The sequence below is a fragment of the Cavia porcellus genome, unplaced genomic scaffold (assembly GCF_034190915.1).
Source record: "Cavia porcellus strain 051 isolate PalLab524CR breed Dunkin Hartley unplaced genomic scaffold, mCavPor4.1 scaffold_2, whole genome shotgun sequence".
In the NCBI taxonomy this organism is placed as follows: domain Eukaryota; kingdom Metazoa; phylum Chordata; class Mammalia; order Rodentia; family Caviidae; genus Cavia; species Cavia porcellus.
The window spans coordinates 20,122,552-20,148,913 of NW_026947485.1; the positions used below are offsets into that span (position 1 = coordinate 20,122,552).

The 26,362-nt window shown below is 35.8% G+C and overlaps 3 protein-coding genes across 3 annotated transcripts; 1 reads left to right on the forward strand and 2 right to left on the reverse strand.

The window, feature by feature from the left end:
- Nucleotides 1–1,798: 1,798 nt before the first annotated feature.
- Nucleotides 1,799–2,988, reverse strand: LOC100717555 (histone PARylation factor 1-like). Its single transcript, XM_063239050.1, is given in 2 exon segments — nt 1,799–2,126; nt 2,129–2,988. Coding segments are annotated over 2 exon segments (1,038 nt in total). The 5' UTR covers nt 2,934–2,988; the 3' UTR covers nt 1,799–1,893.
- On the forward strand, nt 2,950–11,244 carry LOC100713930 (quinone oxidoreductase-like). Its single transcript, XM_013152390.1, is given in 6 exon segments — nt 2,950–3,000; nt 5,540–5,812; nt 5,815–5,851; nt 5,854–5,936; nt 6,037–6,235; nt 11,063–11,244. Coding segments are annotated over 6 exon segments (825 nt in total).
- A 10,319-nt stretch (nt 11,245–21,563) lies between these two features.
- Nucleotides 21,564–25,892, reverse strand: Sostdc1 (sclerostin domain containing 1). Its single transcript, XM_003469838.5, has 2 exons — nt 25,482–25,892; nt 21,564–23,001 (listed from the first exon to the last, which is right to left on the reverse strand). The coding sequence occupies exons 1-2, from the start codon at nt 25,684–25,686 to the stop codon at nt 22,586–22,588; spliced, it is 621 nt and encodes a 206-aa protein (XP_003469886.1). The 5' UTR covers nt 25,687–25,892; the 3' UTR covers nt 21,564–22,585.
- Nucleotides 25,893–26,362: the final 470 nt, after the last annotated feature.

Genomic DNA, 26,362 nt, shown 5'->3' on the forward strand with positions numbered 1-26,362 from the left:
TTTTAAAAATTAACCATTCAAGATACCATTACATTTACTTTCAGAAACTGAATCTTAAAATTTAGAAAACAATCGTATTTTCTGAACTGTTTAAATTTGCTTTCCCTAATGTTTAAATTTAAATGCAATCTTTCTTACTTTCCTAAATACTACTTTTCTGAGTCAGTTGAAGAATTTTACACCTGCCTGGCTTTTATTGTAAAAATCCTAAGTCTAGAGTTATATTCAGCAGTTCACGTTGGCCAGTTAAGTCTCTTCTTTTTTCTTACCCTATCTATAGACTTCTTATTTGTTTCAATTAATGGGGAGTGAATTAGCCAGAAAGCAAGGAGCAAGAGATGAGGAGAGGCAAAGCTTTGAAAAAAGAGAATTAGATACTTAGATCATAGATAATTGGATCCCAAATAGTCAATAGTAGACTTAAAATAGCTCTTGTCAGAAACAGACTTCAAATTATCATCTCCTTAGCAGACTGGAGACTCAGTTGATTCAAGATCAGTAGATTTTTCATGCTGATGGTGCAGCATGACAGCCAGCGACATGCAGAGGGTTCTGGGGACCAGGCTAAGAACTTGGGAGCATGGAGTAAACAGAGATGAATCTTTTCCTCATCCATCAGGATTACATCTCTGGGAGGTTACATAGTCTGTTGCATATTAACAGCATGCTGTAAACACATTTTGTGCTTCTAAAAATTGTTTGTAATTATAAAAAGTGAGTTTTTTTGGTCACAAGTTAATTGCAAAAAAAAAAAAAAAAGTGAAGATGAAGGCTTCCTCATTAGTGCATTGCATGTCCTGGGGCCTCAGGGATCTTTCACAGGCCAACTGGTATAACACAACCTACTTCTAGGTGGGTGACTAAAGTCGAACTTAGAGTTCAATCTATCAATATTTATTTATTGCAGCAACACAGTGGGGATCTTTTAAAATGGACAGATTTTACTGTCATTTTAAAATATATTCCAGAAATTTCCCAGATGCCTAAGTATAGCCACCAAAAGAAAAAAAATGATTTTGAAGTTTGAAAAAAATTCATGCAATATTTGGATCTCAATTACTAAAACTTATAAATAGATTTAAATTATGTTTGTCTATGGTGAAGTCAAAGTATCAGCCACCCACATGTTCGTAGTCTCGCTGATCTCCACTGTAAGTCCTCAGACGCCTTGCCGATTATTAGTACATCCTCCAGGGCAGAGGACATAAAAGAGAGAACAGATGGTAGCAGAATGGGGTGGAGCAAACATAAGCATGGTGGGCAGAATTAGTACAGTTCTTAAAGCAAGAGTACGTAAGGAACGCTGCATAACTGTGCACACTAAAAATCACTGCAGCCAGGTGACCAGCCTACAGCCTTCACAGAGATGGAGTACCTCCCTCAGAATCAGAAGCAAACACAGTTTTGAATCCCCAACATTTCTGTGTGTAATGACTGTGACTGCCAAACCAGGATCACTTTAAGCAGTGCATTCTCCCCATTATAGACACTCAATATTTACTCCATTCTCTTCAATTCCTTCCTTGCATTTGATGCTTGTTATTTATTTTATTTGTCTCCTTCTCTAACCTGGAAGCTCCCCCATGTCATTTTTGGTAGGGAGGGAGGATTTTTCATAAAAGGCAACAACTCCCCAATTGCTGTACTCCAAATGTAAACACTTCCTGATGTAAACACTTCCTAAAAGCTAAGATTACTTTTGCCTGTTCTTAGATTTAATATAAATGAAATTATAAGGAATGGACTATTCTGTGTCTGGCTTCTTTTTCTTTTCCTTTTTTTTTTTTTTTTTTCTTAGTAAATGTTTCCTTCAGTTTATTTTCTATATTCCTTAAAAACAAAACTTCAAGTTTGATTTTAGTAGTTTAAAACTGTACACCAAAGCAAACTCATTTATCCTGCAAGTTGGTCTATGTTCTCTCTACTTCTGTTGGCCAGATGATCCTCGATAATTTCTGCAAATAGACTCCTCTTCAGCAGATTATATGCCAGAGGTAAAAGCTGTCCGGCCACTTTGTGAAAATAATGTGAACCATAGCAAAAGAGGTCCATTCCCACCTCAAGCCCCATGCCATAATCACATTCATCATTAGCAAACTGCACAAAAGTCATCATTTCCTGAATGCAGCAAAAGCTTTTAGTCTCTCTTTATCACTTGTAGCCTCAACAATTGTTTTGCAAATTTTCTTGAGGTCAGCATCTGTTTCAGGGAGTTCTCTGTATCCAACATCATTTTTATCTACTGGAACAACCAAGCCCGCACCATGAAAGCTCTTTGTCACAACTTTCTTGTCTCTCTGATTCATCTTCGTGGTTCTCTGTTCCAACGAGTAACCCAATTTTCTGGCTGCTTCTGTGAGTTTTTCATCTATGTTTTTCAAGAAACTAACTTTCTTGTCATCTGTTACTTCTTTAAGCTTTTTCATCAAATATAATTTGACTGCAGCAAACACATTATCTCCAGTTTGAACAATTATACAATTTTTCTTTGCTTCATTTGTACCAATATATATAGGAAGTTCATCAGGAGAATCTCTGAAATACCCCATGTGGTACTGAGTTTTATTATCTCCAACAATAATGGTCTGGAACTCAGGAAGATCATAGTAAAATCTCCAGTGAAGATTAAAGTTCAAGCCTATTGATATTTTCTTCATTTTATGTTTTCCAGCAAGAATATCATAAGGACCCACTAAGTGTAGTCCAAGGCTTGTGAAAAGTGCATCAGCTGGCTTTTCAGGATCAAGTTCTTCACAGAACTTCCAGAAGTGATAGAAGTCTTCAGGTAGAGAAAGCTTGTAATGATTTTCTACTTCTTTGCAAAGATCACCGGAGACATCAGCTTCACAGGATCTACTCTTCTTCACATCAACTGTATTTTCACACTGCTGCCCATCCCTGCCGGGCCTGCGCTTCCCACCGACGCCGACCATTCTGCAACCTTAGCGCATGCAGAGCTTCGCAAACTGGTTGCCTCCAGAGACAGCCGAGTACTTCCAGGTTCAGAATCCACCAATCCCTTCTTTTTCTTAATATAATATTTATAAGATTCATATTGTTGGAATGTTATGATTTCAGTAAATGTTCCCCAAAGGTTCATGTAGTAAAAGCTTGGTCTCCAAAATGATGCTACTGGAAGGTGATAGAAGCTTTGGAAGACGAGGCCAGGGGCCAGGGTGGGGGGTGTCTTAAATTATTGGGAATAGTCCTGTGTTGAGGAGTGCGGGACTCCAGCCCTTCCTCTTCCTCTCATTTGCTTCCTGGCCCTGAGGGACCATCACATATTTCCTGGGACTGCCATTCCTTTCCCTTCAGAGGCCCAAAGCTCTGGGTCTACCCAGTCTTTGAATGGAACCTCCAAAACTGAAAAACAAACTGTTTCTCTTTATTAGTTAATTATGTCAAGTGTTTCTTTATAGTGATAGAGAACTTAAAATTATTCATACTTATTGATCTATATTACTTTGTGTGAATATACCAAATTTATTTGCTTTTCTATACAGTTGGGTAGTGTCTACTTAGAAATATTTCAAATAATTCTATAAATAAATGTTCGTGAAAAATACTGTCTTTTGGTGAACATATGTATATTCTTCTGTGGCATCTATACATAGCAACGGAATTACTGGGTCATGGGGTATGCATATGTTCAGTTTCAGTAGATATGCCAAACAGTGTTCCAGTGTGGTTAAACAAATTTCCTCCTCACCATGAGTGTGTGAGTAAGGAATTGTTTTATTCAACATTATATCTCCTGCACCTGTCACAGCACAAAATTTATTAAGAATCTTGAATGAACACATTTGGGTAATCAGCAGTATCTAAATGTCCACTGACCTTTCATTGGTGTTTTCAAGTTTATCAGAAGCCAAACAAATGTCTAGCCCACTTTACAGTTTTGCTAAAAACCATCCCTAAATAAGAAGGAATGAAGAAAGTAGCTCTTCACCAAATACTATGTTGTAACACAAATAGTTCCCTAATGGAATGAGCAGTGTCAACTTGGAGATGTAATAGAATGTGAATATGATCACACAGGAAGGCGTTTTAGTGTCAACTCTATCCTACCCCCTTATTGTATGGTGGATAGCTTAGAGGTTCAATTGCGTTATATCCCTAACTTAAAACAGTACACCTGAAATTGATTAGTGGACACATTGTGTGTTTTTTTCTTTAAAACTTGGGATAAAACTTTAAAACTTGGTGAAATACTGTGTTTAGAGTTGTTAGGAGAGACCTGAGTCCATGTTTTATTGATATCCTTTCATCATTTAGGTCTTTGGAGAGATGAAAGCTTTTTTCTTTTTTTCCATGGTCTGATCAGAATCAATTCTGATAGTGATTTTTTAAGCTAAATATTTTATTTGTTTATTTCTTTGTATCAAATGCCTTTGACAAACCATGTTGAATAATGAGCTCTAAATCTTTCATCTAAATAATATATGCTTTATAGCCAGTATAATGAAAATTGAAAGAAATCCAATTCAAGATTTTATCTGTACCTAATCAATAATTCCAAATAACTTGACAAGGATTGAGTCAGTGTAGTGCTCCAACATCTGGGACATAGATTGGATCTGGATGAAGATACCTGTAGTAGTTTTAATTAATTACTTCCAATCTTTACTCATTCTTGAATTCTACTGCCCTCTAACATAATTGTTTTTGTAGTTTCTTCCAAAAAGAAGACAAGAGTTGTGCCTTCTTATCCAGAGGAGACTGGTTTCAAGACACCCCATAGATACCAAAATGCACAGATGTTCAAGTTTCTTATATACAATAGTGTAGTATTTGCAAAAAAAATCCATGTGCATCCTCCTATATATTTTAGGTAATCTCAACATTACTTATACCTAATACAATGTAACTACTATGTGAAAGATTGTGATACTACATTGTTTAGGGGATAATGATGAGAAAAAAATCTGCACATACACAATACAGATGCAATTTTTTTATTATTTTTCCTCTGTAGCTGTGGAATGCATAGATATGGAGTGCTGACTGTGATGTCCCACCTCACTTTTGTGGTTTTCTTTGGCCATGGGAATATTAAGCAGCATGAGTGACTAAAGATTTAAAGGTGGACTTGTTTAGTTGTAAATGTATGTGGCAGACTCTAGGGAAATTGCTAAGAAAAGGCTTTTTAAAAAAAGCGGTATAATTGATATTTTTAAAAATGAGAAAAGGGGAAATATATAAATGCTCAAATAAGGCAAAAGTTCCAGAAAGCTGGCCTGCCTATTTCTCCTATGGAATCTGAAGGAAGCCTAGCAGACTTCGGTTCCCACTCTAAAGATGCTATCTAGAGCATCATGGCAACTGGACAGAAACTATTGAAAGCTGTTAGAACTTATGAATTTGGTAGACCAGAAACTCCAGCTGGATGTTACAGTACAGGTTTCCAAAAGATCATCAGATTCTAGCCAAAGCTTGCTTATATGGTACAAAGCCAGTGTAGACATATATTGCTCTGGTGCTTATAACAGAAAATCATTTTTTCCCCATATTTCTGGCTCTGACTTGACTGGGCTAACAGGATCTGGTGGAAATAACGTATCTCCTTCCAAGAAAGATCGCGCAGACTTTAGGAACATCACAATCTCAAGGCAGGAAGCAACCATGGTCTCACAGTAGCTCACACTGGTTACACACTGCTGGAAAACTGGAATTCAGACAAGGAAATGTGATCAATATCGCACACTTTATTGAGTGTAGAGCTCTACCCCACAGTGCCCATTTGAAGGCTGGAGAAAACGCGTTGGTTCATGGGGCTAACGGAAGAGTTGCATTAGAAGAACATAACACACTGATAAAGCATATGACTCAAAAGTTTTGGGCACAGCTGGTACTAAGAAGGGACAAAAATTGTTTTGAAAAATGACATTCTCAAAGTGTTTAATCAGAGAGAGATTAATTATATTGATGAAATTAGGGAAACTTGATGAAAAAGAGATTGATATGATTACTGAAATGCTAATTAATGTAAATCTCAGTAATTATTTGAAACTTCTCTCACATGGAGGATGAGTAATTGTTGTCGGCAGCAGAGGTTCTTTGGAAATAAACTCACGGGACACCTTGGCAAAAGAATCCAGTACATTTGGAATTGCTCTTCTTTCACCAGCCAAGGAAGAATTTCAGCAAATTGCAGCAGCCCTTCAAGCTGGACTGGAGTTTAGTTGGTTGACACCTATGACAAAGTCCGAGTATGCACTGGAGAAGTTGGCCCAGAGTATAAAAATAACATTCATGGAAGCAGGGCTCTTGGGAAAATCATTCATTATAATGATGAGTTCTTTCATAAGCTTCCTATATATTTAGATTTTATTTCTCCCGATCTTAAAATGTCTTTAATTAATATTCATTTGAGTCAGTGAATTTCTTATATTATGAAACAAGCTTTTTCTTTAGGGAGCAAGCTCAGTGGCAATATTATAGCTGGCAATATTTTTATATGTTCTATCTCAAATAGATGAGCAGAAATAGTGAAATAAAGTCATTTTATAGCTGGGAACAATTTTTATGCCTTCTATCTCAAACCAAGGAGTCTCTACAATTGAAAACAGCATGTTAGTGGTCATTTGGCACTGGATGAGTTGCATAGAAATTCTTAATACTTGATTAACTCTATACCTTTGACTAAAAGGTGCTAATTCAAAATTAGACTGATTCCCAAGATTTCTGAAACTTGAAACTTCCAAGATTTCAAGAAACTTTAATAGTTTCTGTAATCATTTCTGATTAGCCTATAGTTGTACCATACCCCAAAACCCTTGGGGTATGAACTAATAAATACCCACAGACTAATCTCATTTGAATCAGTAAGTCTCTTGAAAGAACAGGAATAAATAGTGCCCAAAGGCATTTGTTTCCCAATATTTATAAAAATATTAAATTATTCACTAGATTATTGTTTTTTTTCCCGTTGAACCGTATGTTCTGTGAAGACAGAAGCTTTATTTTTGGTCTATGATGCTAGGTTTGAGGGCCACCAAATACCAAAGGTATTTCTTGATTGATTAGTTTTCAGAATAGATTTATAGTTATCCATTTTTATAATGTGTCATACATTTTTATTCAAATGAATAAGTTCACAAATAGGACACATTAAGAATGGTCACTTTTTTTTATAAAATTATAATTTGCAATAAAATGTATAGGAAAAATTTAATGCTCTAAAACCAAAAGATAGAAAAAAATATGAAAAACAAAATAGAAACAGAAAGGACAATAACAAATGTGCTAGCTATTAATTCAACTATATCAATGATAACCTTAAATGTTAATAGTCCAAATATACTGATTGTCCCATTGGGTCAAAAAGACAAGACCCAACTATATGTTATCTGTGAGTATAAAGACACATGTAAAATTATAGTAAAAGGATGGAGAAAAATATACTAAAACTGGTTTTTTGAAAGTGTGAATTAGGAATATTCATTTCAGACAAAAGTTACCAAGCATAATGAGAAATAATACATAATGATAAAAGGTCAGTTCTAAAAGAAGACATAATGATTTTTAATATGTGTACATACATCTAACAGAGGAATAAAATACATAAGGTAAAAACAAATAAACAGTAAACAGATACAGGTGATCCCTCTATCATAGTTGGACATATTAACACCATCTATTGGAAATGGGCAGATCCAGCTAGTAGAAAGTTAATGAGAATATCATTGAATTTAATCAACTGTACTGAATCAAAAAAGAAAACTTTGAGGCAACTATGATGTCCTCAGTTGGTGAATGTACTATATGGTACATTCAGACTTTGAAAAACTATTCGGCATTGAAAAGAAATTCAGCCAGCAAGCCTGAAAGAACAGTGCGAGGACATTTAATTGCATATTACTGAGAAATCCATAGAACACACATCTGGGGTGAAGCCTAATGTAAACTGTGGAGTGTGGCTGATGGCATGCCGACACAGATTGACCTCTTGTAGCAAAGGTAAATATTTGATGCAGGATGTTAATAGTGGGGGAAGTCGTAAGCCCTATGGTGTAGGGGGTGAACATACAGGAGTTGTATATACTTCCCATTTTATTTTAATAAAGTTTATTAATTTTTGATAACGCAAACAAACAACAGTGAAAAACCCTCAAGGCTGACTAGGTCATCTACAGTCTCAATAATACATTGAAAGTATATTTGATCTTTTAGTTAGTGGCGTGTTTGGTGCTGGCTCAGGTGTCTCTCCAGCCTTTCACTAAGGCAGCGGGTCTCACATTTAAGCATCATAATCACCCAAAGGAGTGGGAAAACATACTGTTTCTTGAGTCACTTCCTGATGCAGCAGGATCACGGAATTTGAATTTTTAATGAGCTCTCACATGAAGCTAATGCTTATGACTTGAAAAGCCACTGCTTCTGTACTCCATGGAGGGTGTATCCCTTACAACTCCACATTGCTTGTCTTTGGCAATGCCCTCTGGTAAGATTTCTAGCTCTCGAGAACCCAGACTTCATATGAGTAAAGCAAAAGTTATCTTTATGATATTTTTCTTCTGGTTTTATCTGAGTTCTTATTTTCCTGAATTATATGGCTTTCTCCTTCAGAATTAGATTCAAGAGTCTTAGCCTTGATAGTAATTCAAAGGCATTAGTCATACAATTTAAATGGAACATAGCTCATGAGTACACAGAATTAATTTAATGTTGGCCAATATGACAGACCTTGAAACATAGCAACTGGATAACAAAATCTATCCCAAGAACTTAGATAAGTTATATGATTCTCCACAAGTAACACATTTTAGCCAAAATGAAAAAATCAAAGCAGAATAATGAAATGACTTTTATCAAATCATGGTTCAGAGATGGAGATAGAAATAGAACTTTGAAATCTGTATTCACCTGATCTTATTACTGATAGTTAATGTACCATGTTTTATCTTTACAGAAATAGTATGATCTGTGCAAGAAGGAACTATTTATTCACCTTAGGCCATTGCTGTGATCCATTAAGTCCAAAGTCTCATCTTCACTGAGAAAAGACAATTTAGCCAATAAACAACAAATTAAAATAAATAAGGGCTGAAGTAAAAGGTTTGATAAAGTTCTCTCAAGGTTGGTGAAATTAAAAGAATACATCAATATCAATAACTTTTTGGATATGGTTGCAAAACACTTTATGAACACTGTTACAAGAATATTAGTAGTGAAACAGAACAATCAGAACTGCCTGACTCAACTAGCCCTAAAACCCTATTTCAATGTATGAAAACCATATCAAAGAAAGCATTCACCAACTAAATTTACACAGAAACCTACTTTGTTTGATACACATTGTCGAAATTTTCCTATTTTATTAAACAATGATTATTTGTGCTAAGGGCAGTGTGCGTGCCCTCTGAGGTTCAAAACCATATTTGGAATGCCTATTTCCACCTCAAAAAGACTGAAGAAGAATATTGGGAGACTAACACTGAGTTGAGATACTGATCTTAAAGAAATGCTGGAAAATGATAATGAGCATTAGAAATACATGAACCTTAGAAAACAGATTTTCCATAAAATCCTAACACATGCAGAATCCAGTTTGACTTTTTATCTGCCCTTTTCAGTAAATCTCACTAACACTTTTCGTTTTTCTATTAATTAATATCATTGGTCTATTTAACACTCATCTGTTACAGACAGGCCTCAGCCAGTCAAGAATCAAGAACTGATGCCAGGCCCAGCACTGACAGAAAGGTGGTGCTGTAGCCAGGCCTCTTTGACATGGCTGGGTATACAATGCTATGATGAGAAGAGTGTGAGGGGACATTTTTGACCACTTTGCTGTCTGAGGGCCTTAAGAATCTCTGTCCATCTCACGGAAGCAGTCAACTTAACTCCCTCACCTGTTCTGTACTTTAAGAGAAACAAGAATAATTCTTCCTTATCAAGAGAGTATTGACCTATTAGATAAGCTATGCAGATTGTACATGGTACACTCCTCCAAGAAATTCCTGTCAAATTCAACAGAAAAGTACCTAAAACCTAATGCAAGTAAGTGCTGTATTGTGTGATTTAGATTAAGCAATAGATGATATAAGCATCTAATCATATGTTTTTATTTTCATCCTGGGAGAGTTTGACTATAAGACTTATATGTATTGTAATGAGAACCACTTTCTGTTTAGAATTGGCTTAACATTTATGTGACAATGGTTTTGCCCATGCAAAACAAACACAAAATAGGGAAAAAAGCTTCACATAATTTTAAAATTACCAAATTATATTTATTTCTAGTACAAAAATTAAACAATATTTTTCTATCTATGGAAATGAAAACTTCAGTGTATCTGCCGTGCCTTTCTTGTATGAAAGAGATGCAAGTGAAAAGTTAATAGACATATTAAATGCAGATATTAGGAATAAAGTTTCTAAAATCTAGAAAACAAAATATTTATATAATATGAATATACATTTATATATGAATAAATATTATATATTCATATTACATTTAATATAAATGTATAGTAAAATATATAATAGAGGTATGTATAAACATTTTTTTTTGTCTTTTTCCTTTGTATCGGTACCGGGGATCGAACTCACGACTGCCTGCTCACAAGGCAGGTGCTTATGCCGCTGAGCAAAATCCCCAGCCCCCATATAAACATTCTTATACCAGCAAACCATGCTGGAAGCTTTTGCGGCAAAGCCTCTGTTTATAATTCTTTCAAATATCCTCTCACAAGACCAGAAATGAAATATAATTTGATATAAAGTAGACATATTTCTCTGAAATTTAGCCAGTGCTTTTATGACTGGTATTACACATTTTATTTCAGTTTATATTATTTTCTTCTGGGTTTTACTTGCATAAAACCATCTCAGCAAACACAAACATGTTTTGGCAAATAAATTACTTAATAAGTGGTAGATTAACCAAATCGTAGTCTCAAAGGAAACCAATTTGTGACATACAAGTACTGACGACCCAGCATTTTATGAGATAGTAACTGAATTGAGAAATGAGCAAGAAATGCTTAGAAGTAGAGTACAAATAAATAACATTCTTCCATTAAGTTTTCCAAAATCATTCAGGGATTATTATATTCAGCTAATTTAGTGCATTTTGTTGGACCCCTTTTTGGCTACAATAACACCATGAACCCGGTGGCTGATAAACACTCCCTTATCATGGTTCTAGATGCTGAGAAGTTTAAGATCAAAGCAGTGACTGGTCAGATCCTGCCTCTCACAGACAGCACCCTCAAACTGTACAAGGGACCGACTACTTAGCTTTCTGAAAGGTCTGCTATCTGAATAGTAATCCAGTTCTGGAGACAGAACCCCAGGACTCAGCACCTTCCCCAAATCACTATCTCTTATTATCTGCACACTGGGGATTAAGTTTTAATGTATGAACTGGGGTAGATGGAGCACAAGTATTCAGATAATAGCAATACTGTTATTTTTTTTTTAAGTTCTAATGAACCATTGGCATATTGGAAAAAAATAATGTATTTGTTTTTGTCTCATTTTACGCAATGTGCTTTTAAATGTGTGCCTTACAATGCATCTAATGCATTAAGGTCATACAGAATTTGTAAATAAGTAAAATATATACAAGGAAAGGTAATATAATATCTTTTCTTGTGAGGAACATATTGGAAATAGAGCTGACCCTTAAGGGTTATGAACCATCAAAGCATTTGAATTATAAAAAAGAGAAAACAGAATAAAGTGGTAATCCAAACATTCATGATGGAATAGTCTTATTTGTTGAAACTATGTCAAAGTCAGAAACGAAGCAAGAGGAAAGCTGCTCTTGTTCCTTCTACAGAAGAAATGAACAAGGAGGGCGAGCCCCACACTGATATATTTGTAAAGGAAGCAAAGGCAATATTAGTCAGGACTGTAGAGGCAAAAAAAGAGTTCAGTTAATAAAAGAAAGCCTCCCTTTGAAAACTACCAAAAAATGCTAAAGCATTGTATTCTTATTTAAAATTGAAACAACTCGTCCGCAATGTTTCCCAAAGACGATTCTGTCTGCCTTGTTTTTCAACCTTATTAACTCTTCCATCTCTCCTCTGCTTCTCCCCATCCTGTTTCTAGTCAGCTCTGTACCAAGAGCTTATGGAAGACATTCCCTATTCAAATCTGCATTCTCACCACCCATCTAGCTAATATGAGCCTAATAAACATGAACCAAAACCAGTAACCATAGCAGTACTAGGTAACACCATGAGCCCTTATACACAAGTATTCTTTTAAATAGACGTAATTATTCCATTTTACAGATGAGAAAACTGAGACATACATTGCTTAAATTAATTAACTTCAAGAAGCAAGGCAAGGTTCAAACTTGGGTATTTAGTTCTAGTATCTTTTACCTCTGTGTCACAATATCAAAATAAAATGCAAGGGAATTTTGAATGGATTCATTGCATTCCCACTCCTAAAATCCCAACATCTAAACCTGTACTCAAGTCAAGTAATACTACCAATAATAGATTAAGCCCAGTGTACAGTTTTGCAAGCTGATATACAGGGGTGGGAGGAGAGGAAAGGAAAACAGTTCCACTTACAGACCTTGTTATTTCTAGATGAAGAAGACATTGCATAGCTGATACTGACTTTTGTCCTTTGGACAGCCAAAGGTTGTGTTTGGCAGTGCAACCCTAAGCAAATCCGGGCACAGCTGTTCCTTCTGTCTGTGGTCTTTTAGCTCTGTAGTGCTTTTCCCTTAAAGTGAGTCTTGGAAATCCTGAAAGCCACGCGCTCCTTGGCCCACCATTCCACGCCAATGCCAAGTTTTGAGGTCAGCTTTGATGTGTGTCTAAAGCGGCTTGGCACCCACTGTCATCATTCCCTGGATCTGTGTCTCCCTCTGGGAAACCGCAGTGTAATCATCTCTGTCCCATGTGAAGAGCCAGCTGCATGTGGCACCATGATGATCTTCTTCTACAACTCCGTGCAGCTCGTGGCTTATGCCAACCACTGCTGGAGGACACTACGTGAATGGGGGAGCATTACATGGTTTGAAATCGTGGAAGAGTTATGCAACTACCCTGCACTAAGCCACGGACCTTCAACCTTAATTCTGAAGGTGTATTTTCACCATAGATAACAGTGCAGCCAACCCCGCGAGCTAGGAGAAGATTCAGATGCTTTCTTTCCTAGCATTGAGGAATGGGGTTTATCATAGAATACATTTGTTGTGTTTTAGTTGTGTGTTGGTGAGCATCATTGCTGTCTAAATTTTTCCCATTTTTTATTAGTTGTACAGATTAGTGGTCTTCACTTTGACAGATTCACATGTGCACATAACATACTATGACTCCCTATTATTCTTTTCTGTGCCTGCCAATTTTTAATGAATTTGTACACTATTAAGTTTTTTCTTCCAATTAATAACTCGTTTCAAATTTTTAGTAACCTTTTGAAACAAAGACTAAAATTGAATTTGATCCACTGATCATACATTAAGCACTAATAGTATCTATTAATGGTTCATAGCATATTCTAATGCTATGGTTATAAAGCATCCAACAATATTAATAACAAAACCTTTCAATCCCTACCTCCCTCATGAGGGTAAATTTGTGAAAATTTCTCAGACACTATAGAAGTCTATAGTAAACATTCCCCTGTATTTTATATGCTATATGATACTTCTAAAAAAAGTCATCTCATTTTGGTGTCTTTTGGCTTTAATTTAGGTTACTTTGGTTTGGTTTGATTGCTTTGTCATCTTTATTGTTTTTGTGCTTTGTTTTTCTTTTGGCTTTTGTCATGAGGTACATGATTCCTGATTTTAGGATAAAGCATCTAACATTCTCAGAATTTTTTCCAAATTTATCCCTTTTACGTTCTCATTTCAAGTATCAAATAATGAAGTGAGACGATGGATGTTGAATGTGCCCTTAACACCTTAGTGTCTACTTTTTAGAAATTAAACAAAAGGCAAAACTGAGTAGTAATAATTCCTTGCCAACTAGATTTAACACGTTGTTTCAAATGTTGTAAAGAAAGAGAGGCCCTGGGGCTGGGGATTTAGTTCCACAGCACAAGTACCTGCCTGCCAAGCGCGAGGTCATTAGTTCGATCCCCAGTACCATAATAAATAAATTTTTAAAATTCAGAAAAATAAAAAAAAATGTTTTTTGGAAAGGCGAGGAGGCCCAGGTCTGACATGAGTGAACTGCATTTATCAGCTCCCAGCTCTGTAGTCTCCACATGAGGTCAGCCAATGAGAAGCCTTGGCAGAAGATCACTTAGAAGAGAGGGAATGGCAGGGTTATTTTCTCCCTGGCTCCCTCGCTTTGTACATTCCTCTGACGGGTTGACCACAGTTGATTGTGTCTTCTTCCATCTTCAATAACCTCATCCTTCCCCTATTTTTCAGGCCCGCTGTGATGACAGTGGGGCTGCTGCTGGGCCTGCCTGGGCTTTCCCCGCCTGGAATGTCATGACTGATTTCCTTGTAAATAAAGCCCCCTTAATTTACTCTGAGTCTGTCATCTCCTTTAGGGTTGTTAACTGATACAGGGATAGAAACTCAGGTCTCAGGAAGTTTACAGGTTAGCCAGGTTTTCTGAGGTCATTCAAAAGTAGCAGATTTGAAACTAGAGATTTAGCCCAGCAGCATATGCGCCTACTTGGTGAATGCGAGGTTGTGAGTTTGATCTCCAGTACAAAAAAAAAAGCATAAAAAATATTTTTTAAAAAGTAGTAGATTTGAGATTAAAATTCAGTTCTCCTAACTTCTGGGAATTGACTGAAATATTCCACTGGCCCTGTGAATAGTTAGATACATATAGTTTGGCAGGTACAGAATATTTTTAATTTGCTGCTGGTATACAAAATTATTAACATGTATATATAATATTGGGATTTTTGGTGTGTGTTTGACTACTGTTCAGTAGACATTTGAGGCTGTCTTCTTTTCTATGGTCCCCACCAGTTTCCCTGGCCATGCTCCCAGCCTACTGGACCCAATGAGCATTGAGTTAGCAAACTTTCCCTTGGTGCATTTTCTCTTCCAAAGATGTTTGTATTTGACAATAATTTAAAAAGTTAGACAATGGAAATTATCTTCTAATGACAGAATATTATCTATCAGTAGTTACAGAAAAGTTGGAGAGAGATGTGTTTTTGTTTTTTGCTTTGCTTTACCAGGCAAAGAGCAGCAAGATTTCTGATAGTATTTCAGTTACACAGTTTTGAAGGTTCCTATTCTGGACAGGCGTATTCAGAGACAGTGGCCTCTCAACACTCATTCCAGAGCTGTTCTACAGTGTTGATTATGTGTCCTTACAGCCCTTTCCCTGCATCTTCAGCATTTTCTAGCCCTTCATTTCAGCCCAGTATACAGCCCCTGCAGTATTACGGCCATCTTCCCATTGAACATGCTTGTGATTTCTGATAATAGTAAAAGATAATAAAGCACAACCCAAAACTCCATAACCCAGACTGTCCAATGACCACACCTGTTTCAGCTTAATACTATCATAAAATCATAAACATCTTAACTCCAAAGGAATACAATGATCAAAAAGAAGTCTTGTTCCAGCTCCAACATCTGCTAGAGGGATCTTTTTGAATTTTTCCCCCATTATATGGATTAAAGAATGGGAATATAATATACATTTACACAAATGCAATTCAAACCTTTAAAGGTTATTAACCTCAAACATATGTTAATGACTGAGAACTAACTTATGTACAATAATATCATGGCCTGCATGATATCACTGCAGTCATCTAGCATAAGCCATAAGATTTTCCAGATCTTTGGAGACATCTTCCTTAATATATACAGCCAAGTGGATCACCCTATCATCGCACACCCCTCTCCAGGGCAAACTGATTACGAGGACATGTATTTCAGAAGTGTTCAATGATTTTAAAATAGCTTTCTAAACAATGGATACAGGCACTACTTAGTGGTCCAGATGAACAAATCTCCATGCATTTGCTTATTAAATTTATCTAAAACTACAATAATGTGATTTTATTTAAAGGAAATTGTCCTGAAACAAAAATTATGTTTGATGTGAATGTTTAAAAGAAAGTAGACTTCAAAAGCAACTTATGAATATATGGAGTTAAAGAATAAAGTTCAGAAATGTTTAAAATTCCTCACAATTTTAAACATGACAGTTGGTTCTTTTGAAAAACTATTGAGATATTATCTGCTTAAAAATGAAGATTTCAGCTCTATTTGGCATCTTTACATCATAAAAACTGATAATTTTTTCTATTATTTTGTACTTGTTATAGTTTACCTCAAATATTCATGGCAGTACTATTATTGCCTTTGAAGATATAATCTTCATGTTTTAAGACAGATTTGGTGATGAAACAATGATGCTGAGTCTTGCTGAAGAAGGAATTATATGTATTTATTTTTGCATATTGCAATAGAGCATTTGTTCTTTTCTGAATTGCTATTTGTTCACCAATGTGTTTTACACTAACCCAATAGACAGAATCTAAGTTTTCAGCAGTTACTGTACAAAGGTATAAATTACCAAATGACTTTCAAATATCATAAAATACACTTAGTAGAAATATCACTATCCTACTTAAATCACAATATATATGCTTAATATTTTTAAATGTTTTCAAAAGAGATATAACACTATCATTTTACTGTAGAACTCAATTCTCATTCTAGATTGCAGTCTCTTTCTTTATGTTTTTTTTCTAGAAAGACATAGAGAATAGAACTCTAATGGAATATTACCAGCAAAATTCTATTCTGTTTTATACCAACGGCTCTCATCTTTTACTTAGTCCTTAACATCCTCCTGGTATTTGTTCAAATTTGGACAAAGTCTGGAAGCACCTAGAAACAAGCTTTCATCTGCATTCTCTTGGAGCTAGGTCTCTCCTCCATCTCATGTTGCCTGCTTAGCATTGGTACTCGGTAGGATGCAGTCCATCATCTTTCCATAGCAGCTTTGACCAGAATCTTACTCTGAAATCTCCTGATGGAGCCAACAGGAAACAGAATTGGAATTCAAGTGATTTAAATCAAACCTACTTTTGTGGGTGTCATTGTGACTGGAAATATGATCATACTGTCTGAGAAAATGAAATGTGAAATATTTAGAGCTGAAAGACATTTTAGACATAATCTAGCTCAACTGCTTTCCATTACTGATGAAGTCACCGAGACTCAGGAAACTGAGGACACAAGTATGAACTCACCCAACATGTTGGCGGTAGAGCAGTGTGAACCAGATGCCTGCTTTTGTGTTTTCAAGTTCAGATGTCTTCAAACTTGCAACTCACTGCAAAAGAGCCAGATTGAAAACTTCACTTACGATCTTTAAGTTTAGTATCAAATTAAATTGCAGATTAAATGTGAAATGTTTATTAGCATAAATATGAGATCAAATTAAGGTAGTGGTAACAAAGCAAACTCTTCACTAGATTATTACATGCACTTGGTAATTTTTTTTTTTTTTGCCTTTCATTTGCAATAAAAAATTTGCAGCAAGAAAGATTTATTTTGGTTTCGTGATGCTGGAAATGGAATGTAGGGTCTTTGCTCTGAACTACAGTCCCAGCTCTTTTAAATCTATTTATTTTTTCTATTTTGAGACCAGGTCACATTATGTTGCCCATGCTGGACTCAAACTTTTGACCCTCCTGCCTCATCGCCCTGAGTGCTGGATTACAGGTATGTACCACCACACCCAGCTAAGAAACTCTGAAACCGTTGAACTTCAGAAAATTTTTAAAAAGAAATTAGTTTTTAATTTATGAACTATGTATGAAATGTAAGGCAACAAGGTGAAAGATTATACTTGTATATAAATATGTCTTAGATAGAGTATATATACATATGTATATGTATATATACATCAATAAAAATTGTCAAGGATTTAACATGAAATACTGTGCCTACTGGAGATTTTAGAAGTTATTGAAAGTCCTGATTACTGAGCAATTAGGCTGTCTTTGAGTGCCAAATTCAGATTAACAACTGAATGAATAAGAGGATACAAATGAGCATTTTGTGGCAAATCTGTCGATATTGTAAGATAATTATTTTAAAACGTGTGAGTTTAAATGACAATAAATTTCAAAACAAGAATATATTTCTACTGAAAAAAACGATGTCTGTATTTCAACAGTAGCATCTTTAAACCATGGGAAACTCTGGATCAGTTTGAACAATAAACTTTGACTAAGTCTGAATCAATGACAGTGTCATTCAGTTGCAACATTCTGTCTTAGATTCAAGTACCTAATCCCACTGCTAAAAATGAAATCAGCAATACAAGCTAACTCTTGGGTTGCAGTTACTAAAATTAAAGTAAAATATTCTAAGTTCTTTCATAAAGAATCCCCCAAGCTGCTTCACTCATTTGTTAACAGAAAATAAATCCTTCAGCAAGTCAGCCAGTGCAAATGATAAACTACCTCTCTGTCTAGTTTGCTCTGGAAATGATTATGCAGTCAGTTTGGCATGAATTCATTTTAATCAATTCTTAAACCTGGAAATTGAAACATCTCCCTAAAAGGATTTCTGCAGTAGTTGTTACCCTACATCTCTTCCAAATAATTTGCAAAATATACAAGTGAATGTACCAAATGTGTTAGAGGAATGATGTACACACCAGTGAAATTGAAGATGACACTGAGGTGAAAAATGCCTTAGGCATCTATTTCAGTAGGTCTCTTTGTGGTTGTAACACAAGTTTCTAGTGGCCAAATGTCTACTTACTTCACAAACCTGAACCTGTTTCAGCACAGAGCTAGATTTCATATGGTCCAATGTAACCACACTGAAAGCCATTGCTTCTTGAGGGAGAGAAATATTTTCTAACAAAAGAATGCAGCTTCCCAGCGCTGAACATTGTAAGTTATTTTACCAACACACTTCTGACTTCCAATGAGGATTCCACCAAACCTTTCCATGCATTTCATTTTTTTATTAGGACTTAATGAGTAGTAGGAACATATGATTGTGAGCTTAGGGGATGGGACAAATTAACATTTTATACCTAACAAGTACTTTCAAGAGTTTAGTCTCATCCATGTGATGCTTTAATTCCAAAGGCAATGCATTAGATTTTGATGACTTGAATTTCATAGTGACGGCAAAAAATAACAACAACATACTAAATGTAGGCTTTCAATGTTTTGATTTTAGCAAATTGAAACTTTGCTGATTTTGCGGCTGCTAAATAACCATTTTCTTGACACATCACTTCTTAGTATTCCATCATGATAAGTACCCATTAAAAGCATTGTATTAATCAGACAGTTCATATTAATAATAAAAATTATTCCAACATCATAGTGGATATTTAATAGTGATTTATAGGATGAATGATACTGTAATATCTCCTGGTAAGACCTCACACATTTGAGAAAGGGCAGAAATGAATTAAAATTGGGTCTTTTTTTATTAAACACATACCTTAACTCTGATTGCTTTTCAAAAACAGTAAAATAAATGTGATTAATAAACTAGTGGTGGTTAGTAATTATTATTAAATGTCATAAATTAATAAATATAAATTATTTGTAACTAAAATATTAACTCATGTACAGATACATATTTTTTAAGGTTCCATGTCCATTTTGGCTTAGGTCTAGCATACTGTGTATGTAATTCATCTGTATATGTGCTATTAATTTTTCTTTCATTATCATTGTTGATATGTCTATATATGGATGATATATAATATGGCTATAAATATTAATATATTTATGTCTGTCCATGTATCTATGTATCTATCAAACCACTTGACAAAAGTTCATTATCCAGTGGCCCGAATAAATTTGATAAGTAAATTCTCTTATGGATGAATGTTTTCATCCACAAGAGACCACCTAAAATTACCATAATCCACCATTTTGAAATGATAGTTTCTAAAGTAAAATAAAACTATATATAGCATATCAGACTGGGGCATGTGAGTTAACTGGAGGAAAAGACATAAAATACAATCAGTAATTCAGACCCAGCGCTGTTGTATCATTTTAAAATAATAACCAGAAGCTGCTCCTTTGACTTAATTTTCACTTCATTGCTGACCTTTTCCTCTCATTTGCTGTGAAATTCTATGCAGTGAATGTGTTACCAGTGTAACATGGCTGACATAGATCAACCAATTGAAGGTGACCGATGATGGTAAGAAGCAGAGCCAATTCTTGGTTTAGCAGAGAAGACAAAAGTCTTATTCATAAGCTTCTTTTCCGCCATGTTCTGTTTCTTAGTATATTCATGACTTATTTTTCTAATGCTAATACACCATTAGTAATCAATTCAGAGAATTGAGCATTTTATTTTCACTGAAAACTTTAAGCATTTTATTAGTAACAGGCAACAAAACAGTCTTCTCTATTCATGCCTCAGATCTTAGGACACACTAAATTTTGAGGTCATCTCCGAGGTCTTCTTAGAAGATATAATCTTACTGGAAAGGAATAAATGACTAAATCGTCCTAAGCTTTTTGTTATTTTTAATATTCCATGTTGCAGTTAAACAAGTAGAACAGATGTAGGTAATAACAAATTTTGGTATATTCAACCAAAATTATGATATAATGTAGTTTAACATCTTAGCTAAGATGAATATTAATCAGTACTAGACTATTATTTTTTTTCTTTGATGATACAACATTGGCATTATTTTGAAGTCTAGAGATGTTTATATATATGTATACACACTCTTTTCTACATCTCAGAAGGAGAAACAATATTAGCCTCCTTGTTTAAATGTCATATGTAATATGCATGTTATTTTTAAGCTTATAATTACAAAAAGAACAACCTGCAGTAATAGTGTGCTAAGAAGTCCTCAGTGCTCAGCATCTAAAAGAAAAAAACCCAGAAAACTTTACCTGTACATAACCCACATTCTGATTTTCTCCAGGTAGAGGAACTGAATCAATCACTTGATTGAATTAACCCAACAGTCATTTAATTCTAAAATCTAGTTCAAGACTATGATTATTTTGCTTAATATAGCAATGTTGAAAACACTGAAAAAATAGCTTTGGAGAGGGAGATCATTTTTTTTGTTTTAGTCTTTCATTTGGGGCCATAAATAAATATTCAAAGTTCCCCAATATAACATACTGATTTCTTCATTCTTCCTCAAACTTAGCTGTACATTGAAATCGCCTGGAAAAGTTTACTGCTGATTCTGAGTTCTGTCCCCAGAAATGCTGATGTAACTTGGATGAAAGCCTGACCAGTGGGCCTTAGAACCCTCCCCCGGGTGGTCACCTTGTGCAACAGCCTTGACATCTACCCTTGCAGAAAATCTGGAATTCTCATTAGGAGAGCTGGACTGCCACCCAACTTTTCAACCATCCCATTTTTCAGAGACTTGATCTGCCTTCTTTCTCTTTTCCTCCTCTCTTATACAGACATTTCTGTCAAACTTTAATGTCACTTAGCAAAGCAGCCAATTACTAAGGCTGTGATGTGGCTGAGTGGTAAAATGTATTCTTAGCATGCACAAAGCCTAGTTCAATCACACACACACACACACACGCACACACACATGCGCACACACAAAAGCAATTCCTCTTATACTTTATTCTACAGTTTTTGCAAATATGTATCCTTTTGTACACGGATAGCCAAGGACGATAACTTTAATAGTGTTTATTTTTGTTAAAAGAAACCAATAGAAGTGAAGGTAAAGTCACCTTCTGATTGCACAAACTAAACAAGAAAGTATTACATATTTCGGCTTTACAAAGCATCTTTTTGGTTTTAAAAGATCAATACTATTGATAAAGTTAATGTTGAAACACATATGTAAAAAGGAACCTAAAATATTTAATTTACATATCTACAAAATGTATTTTCATATTTCTAGATCAACCACAAATCATATAGGAAAATATATAGGCACATGAAAAAGCTTCAAAACATAAAAAATTAACAAATTAACAAAAATTTTTGAAAAAAAAAATCACATGTGAAAGCTCATTAAATAATAACATTGACAAATAAATAGTTAATCAGCTTTACTTATTAGCTGCTGCCATGCATTTCTGGCATTCCATTCCAAGCAAGGGTCAGCATGCAGGGTATAATTGCAAACTATGAGACTGTAAAAAGCTACAGGGCTTATTTTTGAAGTGAAATGTCACATGGTCTTTCTCCCTCTTTCAAAGAAGATCACTGGTGGCTGCTAAACTATTCCCATGAAAGTGACTGGAAAAGCACCTTTCTGAAATGTTACTGTGAAGATTCAGAGCAACCACATTTTCAGCTTTTCTGTTTTGAAGGCATGTTGTGTGGAAAGGACAGGAATAGGCTAAAGAACAAAGAGGCCCTTTTCTGTTTTAAAATGTCAAGACTGAGCAATGCTTATAGTATCAATAGTCTCTTGAATGATGGGGATTAAAACTACAGGATGTATGGAATTTAAATGCAAATTGCATGCATGAACATACACACATCTTGAAAAACTTGAGGAGGAAAAGCTATTCCCAGAGAAGGTCCTGAATCTTAGGACAGCTTGCTGGGTTTGATCAAAGCAGAAAGCATTATACTTTCAAGTGAGAAAATAGCAATGGCAGGCTTGAGTCTTCCAAGCAATCAATCTGTAAAGCAGATGGTTAGAGTCAGTCCAGCCGGAGCGTCTGAGTTCTAACTCATGCTGTGCTTGCTGGATTTGCTGGCTCTCTTCCTCTCTCTGTGATGCTGGGCTGGCTTGGCAGGCGACACACTCTCAAAGTTGTGGCTGGACTCGTTGTGCTGCCGGGTGTACCGCTTGCATTTGCAGGCGGTGACCACTGTGATTTTGTAGGTGCGTGTGCTGCCATCCTGGCACTGCAGCTGGATTCTCTGGGTGCGCGTTTTGTCGTTGACACACCTCCACTCCTGGGAGCTCCTCCTGCTCCAGTACTTGGTTCCATAGCCTCCTCCAATCCAGTTAGGGAGCACCGGCAGGGGCAAGCACTCCCCCGCACACACCAGCTCCTTCAGAGGGCTGATGCTGGTGCACTGGCCATCGGAGATGTATTTGGTGGATCGCAGTTCCCGGCAACCCACTTGAACCCGACCTGCAGGAAACGGAAAAGAATATGCATCACAGACAAAAAACAAATGAAGCCTTTAAAATTTTTTTTTAAAAATACATTGCAATGATATCCAAAAGGTAGCACATTGCCAAAAAGAAAGTAAAATACTACTTTCAAGAAGAACATCAGTTACATCATTTTAAATAAATGCTATAACTTTTTTGGAAAAAAAAACCTCTAGGCCTGACTTTTTTTCTATGTATAACATTAGCTAATTGTTTATTGCTATATTAGAAAAACCTCATTTTCTTATTCTAACCCCCCAATAAAAGCTTAGCAACTCTTCCACTTTTGTGTAAATATTCATTTTGCAATAAGTTAAAAAGAATCCACTTTAATCTTCTGTTTCTCATGGGTCCTGTTGGTTAATGTCTGCAAGTGCTTTTAATTAGGTTTTTTTAGAAAAAAAAAATCTGTTGAGAAAATGTGGAAAGTACTTAAATAGTGTGTACAATACATATGCACTCAGCAATATTTGATTTCAATTATATAATTCATCTGCACAGAATCATACATGGACACGAGTACCACCTTTGACATTTTGCATATTAAATTTAATAAGTGCATTTTAAATGTAATTCTCAAGCTATGTCTTAAAAACACAAATAGTAAAGTGTTTGAAATGCAAAGTACCACCACAACTCAAAATTTAAAGAATATAAATGCTCCTAAATCAGAAACGTATGGTTGCCATGACAACTTGGCTACATTTCCATGAATTTTATGGCAGAAAAATACCTAACATGTCTGATTTACAACTGCAAAAAGAACCATGGTATTCATTTCCTGAATATTGGTCATGGCAAACTTTTTTTGAAACTTATTTGGATTTGATAAGTCTATTCTCTAATTGACAGATTCTTGTTACATGCCTTATACAATTACAATAAAAATTAATCTTGAAATACTTGAACTTTTTTTTTAACGTAACTTTGCTATCAAAACTTTAGAATAACAAACTTTCCTGTAACATGCTTGAGAAGAAATTGAAGCTTGTTATCCAGGAAAAGCAAAACCATATTTTAGAGCACAGGACTGATGGACTTTTAAAAGTAAAAATTATAAAAGACACTGAAGTTGTTCTAATAGAATACCAAAAGCTGACTCAAAGTAAGAAGTAAATCAGTTTTACTTCATCCTTGTACCCTGGTACTTTTGAGATGAGACACAGCTGAAGGGGAAGGTGAGACTGTGGAAAAATATATGGATGCACATATATGTATACATATAGGTCTAGAGCTGTAGGGACTTGAAGTGAAAGGGGAAATCATTGGGTTGGTTCCACAGTGCGCTGGGCTTGCCTGCTCCTGATTCCACTTCACCTTCCCACAGCTGCCTTAAGAATGCACCTGGAAACAGCCAGAGGTGACTTTGGCTTGTCTAGCTTTTTGTTCCTGTACATACAGACATTCAGCATTTTTGCAGTGACAGTTCATTGACATTGAATACCCACCACATTGCTCAGTAATCTAATAATAATCACATATTTCTTACATACTTAAAAGCAGCAGTAACCTTCAGGAAAATTGAAGCACCTTAGTTTTCTCCAGAAGACATTAACTGCCATGTTTCTTTGACTTTTTAAAGGTCAAAACTACTTTCGTAGTTGAATGGAGTTTAAGGAAGGAGGTACAAAGATTTGTGTAAGATTTCTTGTGCACTGCTGTGCTCTCTCTCTCTCTCTCTCTCTCTCTCTCTCTCTCTCTCTCTCTCTCTTTCTCTCCCTGATTATCGGAAAAGGAAAGAATGTACTTCTAAAAGAAAAGAATGAAACAAAAATTAGGGGAAGAAATTGAATCCTCCTAGCTAGTGATCAATTAGTATGTCGATTAAGCAAACAGAAAAGGATAAAAGAATGCTCCCTGTGTGAAATGGTAGTGTACTGTTAATTTTAAATACCCCATCTTTTGCAGCTACTTAAAATTTGATGTGATATATGAGGGCTAAGTTTGGAAAAAAATATGACTATCCAGCAGTTTGAGCTTTATCTGTCTTGCATTGAGCATCAGTAAACTTTATTTCACTAGACTTAGATATCCACAGGAATTTTTTTCTTCTTATTTCCTATAGGTACTCTTGGTTAGTTCATTGCATTTATATGCTTTACCAAAATTGCACATGTCCTGGGATACATTGACAAAAGAGCCTGAACTTACAAGTATGTACAGCACCACTTTAAAATTCTTTTCTGGCATAGAGTTAAAAAGGCAACAGTTTAATTCCTGGATTGTGGATGTCTGGTAAAACTTAAGTCTGTACTTGTCATGAGCAAGCCACTATTTTAATTATGCTCACTCTACCTAGAGAAGAATGCCAACCTCCACATGCCACAATTGCTCCCAGATTGTCCTGCAAAGATATATGTGATTCGGCTTAGTTCACAGAGAAGCAATTTGACAGGAATGAGAGTTAATGCTACCAAACAAGAAGAAAGAAAAGCTGCACAAGTAAAACACACTTACTGTTCCGATCCAGTCCAGTGTTACTGAAATGCCTGCCTCCATTTCTGGCTTGATTCAGCGTGCTGTTGCTGCTGGGCTGTGCTGGAACAGGTTTAACCACATGTGAATAAAGAATTTCTGTGGCATCATTTTTAAAAGCCAAACAGCTTTTCATCAGGATGCATGCAAGGGGAATGAGATAGAAATGAATGGCAGGAGGAAGCATGGTGAGAGGAGGATTCGCTTGGCTGCAGAGCTGGTTAATTCCTTTCCCTCTGCTTCTGCACTGTAACTGTGAGATTCCTCCTCAAGGTCCCCTTTATATATCCACAGAGGTTTGGCGTTCATTCAGGTGTAAAGTTGTGTAGAGCTGCAGAGTAAAAACACAGAGAAGGGGTGGGATCCCTACATGACCCTGCAAAAGAATTTTACCAATGGAAAAGAAGGCTGCACAAAAGGAGGAGCTTGCTATACAAATTGCCTGAAATTTCAGAGTTGGACTTCACTTGTCTGTGAGCAGAAGCAAGCAAGCTCTTTCTATAGCAACGACAGACTCTACTGTGCCGTTTCCTTTCCTGAATTTAGCTTACATTCAAGTTTAGACTAAAGGAAAATATGTTGCTGTTTATCTGAAAAGACTGACTTTCTCACATTTGTTCTGTACTCCCCTCAGATTTTAGAGTATTTGGGAAGGGAGAGGCGGGAATACATGTGAGTTTCTGTAGTGCAGGACGTGAGTGAAGCCCGCAGTTAGTTCACTATGTTTTGTCTCTCAAGAAGCAAGTCAGATTATTTCTTTAAGGTGGCACACAGAGCTAACAGCTGCCCTCTGGACACTTAAATAATGCTGCTTTGATGTGTTTGAAATGCTGTGCTGCTAGGTGAAATATTGCCAGGAGTTC